Here is an 8091-nt window from a genome sequence, read left to right as displayed (position 1 = left end):
GATTTTCTTCTTTTCTTATTCCCTCCCCAGCCTTATTGATTCCCGTGTTTATTCTCAGCCGTGTGCTGTGGAATAGTTTTCTCTCGCTCTGACAGGTTAATTAATCTGTAGGTGTTTATCGCTGCCTCTGAGGTGCAAGAACAAATATTTCCCGCAAAATCCGCTATGTCTTTTTTTTTTTGCTTTTCGCTGTGAAAATGTTAATGTGGTTTATCTGTATCTCATTCTCATTAGTGAATTACCATGTTCATTTCACAGTGTTGGAATTGTTAATCAGAAGTGAAAGTAATGGATTACATGTACTCACATTACTGTAATGGTGTTGCTTTTATGGGTTTATTGAGTACGTTTCTAAATCAGTAATTTCATTTATGCTTAAGCACGTTTTAAATGAATTAAAGTAATTCATAACATTTCTACACCCAACCAATACTGAGTAAATTGTAATTTCTTTGTGATTGTTTTTTTTTTAATTTCCATTTCATGGCAATTGAACATAATCCATATGCTCTTTAGTCTTGATCTGTGGTTCAGGTTGGGGTTTCTACCCAGGGGGTAGACTACATTATCAGCGACACCACTTAGAATCTGTTATTGAGTCATTGATGCGCAAATGTGGCTCTAGATGTTTTAATCTTAATTATTATTCCCACAGAAACTCTTAAAATGGGGAACTTTTAAGCCATTTTTTATCTATATTCTTTGGCCATTTTCCAACTTCCTTTGTCCCATTTTTGCAAGTTTTTTTTTTTTTTTGACACTTTTATCCACGTTTGACACTTTTCATCCAAAGAAGCCACAAATACCACTTCTTTCCTTTTATGCACTTTATTTTGCCTTATTTTGTTTCACATTTTTTGCCACATTTTGCCCATTTAAGATGCCCTTTGCCATTACATACCAACTGGTTTATTTGCCCATTTTTTAGCAACACTTGACTGCTTTTGGTCCATTTTAGTCACTTTAATGCCGGGGATGCGACACCCACACATTCGTAAAGACAAAAATGAATCCCCTTCACTTTTTACATAAGGATTTATTATTGAAAACTATTGGTCCAGTTCGATTGATTGAATGGTGATCAAGCCAATCACGGCCAGCCATTTGACGACGCTGCTTGTTTCAAGAAGGTAAACAAAGAGTTAACAAGTGTTTTCCTGTAGCACTCTAAGATTCCCTGAATGAAAAGTGTGTTAACAATAAAATGTATTATTATTATTATTATTATTATTATTATTATTATTATTATTATTATTATTATTATTATTATTATTATTATTAATAACTTATTATTAATGGTGGATTAGTGGTTAGCACGTCCGCCTCACAGCAAGAAGGTCCTGGGTTCAAGCCCTGGGGTGGACTTGGGTCCTTTCTGTGTGGAGTTTGCATGTTCTCCCCGTGCTGCGTGGGTTTCCTGCGGGTACTCCGGCTTCCTCCCACAATCCAAAAACATGACTGTAAGGTTGATTGGAGTCTCTAAATTGCCCATTGGAGTGAATGGTTGTCTGTGTCTGTGTTGCCCTGTGATGGACTGGCGCCCTGTCCAGGGTGTACCCCCGCCCAGCGCCCTATGAGAGCCGGAGATTGGCACCGGCAGACCCCCGCGACCCTGTTAAACGGGAATAAGCGGGTATGAAGATGGATGGATGGATTATTATTAACAGCGATGGGTAAAGTGTATGTAAAGTGACAGAAAATTTGAAAACAGGTGGTATGTAATGGCTAAAGGTAGCTAACATGAGCAAAATGTGACAAACAATAGTGAAAAAGGGCAAAAATAAGGAACAAAAATAGAAAAAATGTAGTGAAAAAAGGAACCGAGTGTTATTTTTTGGGCAAAAGGTAGAATATTTGGATGAAAAGTGGCAAAAGTGGTTAAAGAATCAACAAAAAATATATAAAAGTGGCCAACAGAACTTGCAAAAATCGACAAAAATTAGGAAAAAGGGATATTTATTGGCAAAAGGAATATAAAACCATAAAAAGTGTCAAAGTTTTTGGAAAAGGGGCAAAAATAGAACAAAGGAAGTTGCAAAATGGCCCAAGAAAAAGGTAAAAAGAGGTTAAAAAGTTTCCCCCTTTTAAGGTTTTCTGGGGGAATAATAAGTAAAATTAAGACAAAGAGCCACATGTTGAGAATCACTGACTTAGTAAGAGCTTTATCATGGTTTTAGTCGATGGTTGCCCTATTAGAAAACCCTCACTTTTACTTTGAGTCCTACCGGTATTTAATGTATGACTTACTTGTATTTATACTTGAATACAATTTCAATCAAATAACAGTATTCTACTTGAATAGGATATATCAGTACTCTTTACACATCTGCTGTTCATGTATCTATGTATTACATGTCAATGTTTTAGTGTAAAATAAGATTTTTTCTATATCGGAGGCTTATTGTTTTAGAATGTGAAAAAGAAAAGGCATTAAAATATGACATATTTTGGATGCAGAACTCAACACCCAAAGACTGAATTCTTTCTATTCATCCTTAACTAATGCATATATTAAAACAGCCTGACTCGGAAATAGAGGTTTTTTTAACCCAGTTTTTGCTTCAGCGCTCTCAAAGGGATTTAATTTGGTTCAACTGCAGGTTTTAGTGTATCGAGAATTAAAAAATGAACCTGAACGTGTTGAAAATGAGAGGCTAATTATTCTATCTGAGAGTCTGTAATTAGATCCTTTATACCAGGCAATGGATTTTTCCGAAGTGGCTCCTTCGCCATAGTGAAGGATTTCCAGGGTCAAAACAAAAGCAGCTCATTGGTCCGTACAATTGATTGATCAATGCTGGGAAATACAATGACTGGTGGCCAGGTTTCCATAATCACATCTATAGAATACATATTTCTAATTTATGAAAGGCTATAAACCAGAGTAGGATGTGAATGTATAACATTCAAGGTTCTCTTATATTTTATCGAGCCTCTGAAGCTTTAAAACTGTCAGAAGCAAACGTTTTTGGAGGAAAATTATGGGGGGGGGGGGGGGGGGGGGGGGGGGATAAATGGGGAAAAAGATTGTAAATGTGTAATATTATATATTCTTATAGCAGATAGTAGCCTTTTTAGAAAACGGTAAAAGTCTAAACATTCAGAAATGTCGGAACATTTTTTTAATGTTATGCACATGCAAACATCATTGTATGGGGGCGCCGATTGTAAAGCTGTGCTAAAATAAACAGCAACTTTTGGCAACATTTAGCAACAAACCACTTTTAAACAACATATGTGCATTTTCTTGTTACTTTTGACCAGATTTACAGCATTTTTTTTCTCATAAAAATATAATGTCCAATCTGAATGTTAAATCTAAATGTTTCATTTAAATATAAATGTTAAATCTAAATCTTTATCTAAATGTCAAATGCTAAATGTTAACGGTGAATTTGCATATTATTGATATTAAATATCAAGTTTTACCTGTGCCGTGACTTTAAATTTAACATTTAGATTTAAGATTTAGGTTTAGATGTAATAGTAGCATTTAGATTTAGATTTAACATTTAGATTTCATTGTAACATTTAGATTTCATTGTAACATTTAGATTTCATTGTAACATTTAGATTTCATTGTAACATTTAGATTTCATTGTAACATTTAGGTTTAATATTTAATATTTAGATTTAACATTGACATATTTTTACGAGAAAAAATTATCACAAATATTGCTGTAAATCTGGTGAAAAGTAATGTAAAAAAAGTTTTTCTTTCCATTCCTTAGGGTCGGCTGGTGATGGTCACAATTATAAATGTATTTATTTAATTTAAATAGTAAAACATGCATAGCTGTCGTAAAAAGATTGCACTACATGTAGAGTTGACCTTCGACAGCATGTGCAGACAAGTTGAAAAAAAACAAAGAGAAAATAAACTAGGATAAGAATGAAGTGAATACACTTTAATGCATCTGTTTACGGGACTCCACATCCCACAATGCAATGTGCAAAACATATGGAAATGTTGTGTTAACAGTGGAGAGCGTCAATTTCAACATTTCTACTTTCTTTTAGGAGTAAATAATGTTTGATTTATTAATTTATGATGCCTACACTATGATTTTATCTAATAAAAAAATATTGTGGGTAGCAGCTTTAATGTCCTCAGTCCACTTCATTGTTAAAATACAGGGAGGGAATTAAAAGTATAAAAATGTAAGAAAATAACCAGAACATTGATGGTTTTGAGTCTTTAACTGGCAGACTGCATCAGTGAAAACTTTTAAACCAACGGAAAATTCAAATTTTAAAACAAACAAATAAAAAAGTAGAGAAACAAAACAAATTGATTTAAAAAGAAAATCTTGATAAATTATTTGAATAGATCAGTGATTCTTAAATGGGGGCACGTGATGGCATTACAGGGGTACTTGAAAGAGAGAGAGTGGAAAACTAACAAATGAAAGCATTAAAAAAAAATTCATGTGGCTTTATCTTGTTTATTTTATAGTTAAAAATGATAATCACAATATTGATGATGGAAATGATCTCGATTAGAGTCAGTCTTGGTCTCATACCAGACGGGAGATGACAGGAAATGATCAAAATCTATGAAAAATAATTATATTCAGGAGGCACAAAATATTGCTTAATTCCAGTTATTTACAAAATTATATTCTATAAAATATGTGTTATCACACATTCATTCCATCATTATGCTCTACAGTGGTTTTTTCATGTCATTCTGGACAAAATGTTGGAGTCGGACAATAAGGGTACATGAATTCAGAAATAAGAGATCCAAAAAAGCACATAGATATGGTATGAAGTAGATATTACCGTGTTGGAAATTCATGGGTTTTTCCCGTAGTGAACTCTTTCCCCCCAAACCACATGTTTCTCCTGAAAGACAATGTTTAACACACACTAAAAAACACATCATAGAATCCCCTCCCCTTCCCAGTGTTGCTTTGAACAAGGCTAAAGACGACGAGGTCAGAATTTCCCAATTATGTTAGGTAATCTCTGCTAGGAAGGGGAAGGGGCCCCAGCAGCGATGAGGCAACATCGGCCCCAGAGTTTGCATAAAAACCAACGGGTCAGACGTCCTCAGCATCAGAGCACCGAGAGACTCAGAAAGGACCGAAGAAAAGCCTCATCTACAGGAAACCCCACCCACCACGCTGCTGCAGTGACACCCATGAGGAGAAGACTCATCAGCCGTACTTTTTAAATTACTTAAACAACCAAATCTCGAGCAAAATGAAGGCATTCAGCATTGCAGTTGCAGTGACACTCGTGCTCGCCTTTCTTTGCATCCTGGAGAGCTCGGCCGTCCCCTTCGCTGGGGTAAGAAATTTGACTTAAACTCTTTTCATTTATACCTATTAGATCAAACTGTTGTTATCAGAATCCTAAATGTGCATTAGGGTGGTTCTCAAAATAGATTTTCATCAAAAATCGCTTTTCGCCTTGTTCACGTTGACATTGTTAGCATCTGTTACCAAATATGGAGTCTATGGCTGCACATTTAGGGGTGGAACGCTTTTTCACAATGTCTAATTTCAGGATTAGTTTTTAAACTGTTGCAATGTTCTTACTCAGTTACTATAAATACAGGGAGAAACAATTAGATTCCCTTTATTTGACAAAAGGTAAAAAGGAGGAAATATGCACTGCACAAAACATTACAAAAACAAAAGCAATATTTAGTTTTTAACAGTCGTCAGTCATAGGGCAGAGGCAACAAGGACAAGCGCAATCTTGGGACAAGACAATTAGTAATGACAATACTAAAGCTTCTAATATCTGTGAAAGTCACGTGTTCTTTTGTTGAGCGATAAAAATCCTGTTTACAGATGTTATATTGGCCCAATTTTTGGTACAGATGTTCAAAATATCAATCGGAACAAGGCAAAAATGCGATCTGACAAAAATTTGGAGAACTTTTTTTTTATACCATTATATTTTTAACAGAGTTGAGGTCAATTATAATTGTAATTAATTATGACATAATTGTGATTTTAAAAATCTGTTGCTGTTCATAATTAAATTATAATTGAGTTTAGATCATTTACTTTGTAATTGTGCATGCCATAAAAATTTGATAGAAATTGTCAATTAGAATTTAACACTAACTAACTGGGGAACTATGTTACAGTTCTATGTACAGTTCTAGACATATGCAGTTAAAATATGTTCAATATCAAGCTTTCCCACATTTTACCATTTAAAAAAAATATATATAATCAAGGGTTATACTGACACAAAAAAAAAGGCTCAGACGCCCACACCAAAAATATTAAAACCTATATTTTCATTGATAAGGAAGCCAAACAAGGTAATCAATAGGTAGGAAAGACATTAGCTGTTTTTAGTGTATTTTACAGCTGATTTAGGACCTGTTATCTTAAGAGATGCTAACAGAAAGCTAACACAAGTGGACGGTTAATTTTTATTAGGTTGTTTAGTTCAGGCTCAGAAATTGTGATTAATTGTAATTGAACTTTAGTAATTGAGAATGTAATTGTAATTGACTTTCAGGGGGAAAATAACAATAGTAATAAATTTGAAATTGGAAAAAAAATGCAGTTATTGTAATAATAATTGAACATGGATAATTGAAAACTAAATTGTAATTGAACAATGTAATTGACCCCAACCCTGATTGTGAACCACCCTAATTGTGTATAATTCATTAACAGGTGCAGATGCAGGAGCTGGAGGAGACAGGGAGCAATGACACTCCAGTGGAGGCACATCAAGGAGGAGAGACGTCTCTAGATTCATGGATGGTACACTGAATTTACTGAATGAATTAAGACAATTAAAGAATGAGTAAATTAAAACTTAAGTGGATGATGTTTTCCCCTGTGGGGTAGAGCCTGAGACGATGAAACGACGTAGATGAATGCCTCACTCATGCCTTTCGTTTTGTTTTCACCAAACAGATGTCAGACCACATCAGGAAGAAGCGGAATAGCCACATCTCTTTGTGCGTCTGGTGCTGCAACTGCTGCAGGAACCAAAAGGGCTGTGGCATCTGCTGCAAGTTCTGAAGACTCTTCCAACAACATTAATTATTAATTTATTACCTGTCCTCAACTGCTGAACCTTCTTTTAACTTTAGTCCTTTTTTTATGTATTCAAAGAAGGTATATCCTTCTTTTTTTTTGGGGATAAAAGGCCACTTTTTGTACATATTTTATAGGTTTGACCTTTATTGTGATTTATTTCTCTTTTCACATCTGATGTGCTGTAGGTTTACATTTTGTGCCGAATAAAAAACAATTAAATGAACTTTGAATTGATAGATTCTTTTATTTTATCATTAGGACATTTGTACTTTTCCCATAATTATTTAAGCGTTTGTATTGTATAGGTCAGGGGTTCTCATCTGGTCTCATCCTGGGACCCACATTTTTCCACAGTCATTAAATCACAACCCACAACTTTTTTTAGAAGAGGAATAATTTAGTTTTTCAAAAAAAGCTGTTAAAAAAACACACACACATATATATATATATATATATATATATATATATATATATATATATATATATATATATATATATATACAGTATGTATGTATATATATATATATATACATACATACTGTATATACAGTATATATATACAGTAAGTGTGTGTGTGTGCATTTTACAGCATGTCTGTCAAAAGAAAAGGTTCTTTTAAAATAAAAGACAAGTCCAACATGAGAGACATTAAGTATTTGTTCATTTTTGACCAGCTGTCCATGACCCACCCAATACAGGTCTGCGACCCACTTTTGGGTCCCGACCCACCAGTTGAGAATCACTGGTATAGGTAATGACACAATTCTACAAGTATTTTTTTGTACACTTAATAATAGGCCAAATAATGATGTAATAGTAAACCACATGCTTGTGGGGTTTGTTTGAATCCTAAAAAAACATAACCAATCTTAAATATCTCACATTTGATTACATTTAGTCTATATTTTTTTCAATATTTTTCCCTCAAATAAGTAATAAATGGAAAATGGTAAATGGACTTGATTTACATAGCACTTTATCCCTACTAATAAAGGGAATAAGAAGCAGTTATGTAATCTAACCTTTTTTTTGCAGATATCCAGCAGTGTTTGAGTAGGAAACCATGAGC

The 8091-nt window shown here is 34.0% G+C and overlaps 1 protein-coding gene across 3 annotated transcripts; it reads left to right on the top strand.

Annotated features, from left to right (window-relative positions):
• The first annotated feature begins 5039 nt into the window (after window positions 1-5039).
• hamp (hepcidin antimicrobial peptide) lies at window positions 5040-7130 on the top strand. 3 transcript variants are annotated; one of them, XM_028469891.1, is made up of 3 exons: window positions 5040-5295; window positions 6657-6740; window positions 6897-7130. In XM_028469891.1, the coding sequence occupies exons 1-3, from the start codon at window positions 5209-5211 to the stop codon at window positions 7002-7004; spliced, it is 279 nt and encodes a 92-aa protein (XP_028325692.1). In that variant the 5' UTR covers window positions 5040-5208; the 3' UTR covers window positions 7005-7130. The 3 variants fall into 3 exon arrangements, with proteins under 3 accessions (XP_028325692.1, XP_028325691.1, XP_028325690.1); XM_028469890.1 differs by having other exon boundaries at window positions 6654-6740; XM_028469889.1 differs by having other exon boundaries at window positions 6651-6740.
• Window positions 7131-8091: the final 961 nt, after the last annotated feature.

The sequence above is a fragment of the Gouania willdenowi genome, chromosome 16 (assembly GCF_900634775.1).
Source record: "Gouania willdenowi chromosome 16, fGouWil2.1, whole genome shotgun sequence".
Taxonomy (NCBI): Eukaryota; Metazoa; Chordata; class Actinopteri; order Blenniiformes; family Gobiesocidae; genus Gouania; species Gouania willdenowi.
Note: the sequence above shows the minus strand (reverse complement) of the source record. Positions and strands in the feature narration are given on the sequence as shown.

What these genes read in the sequence shown, in the direction of transcription:
- hamp (XM_028469889.1), top strand. Translation starts at nt 5,209, where the DNA reads ATGAAGGCATTCAGCATTGCAGTTGCAGTGACACTCGTGCTCGCCTTT. An exon ending in CGGCCGTCCCCTTCGCTGGG is followed by an intron (nt 5,296 to 6,650) that starts GTAAGAAATTTG and finishes ATTCATTAACAG; the next exon opens with GTGCAGATGCAGGAGCTGGA. An exon ending in CGTCTCTAGATTCATGGATG is followed by an intron (nt 6,741 to 6,896) that starts GTACACTGAATT and finishes TTCACCAAACAG; the next exon opens with ATGTCAGACCACATCAGGAA.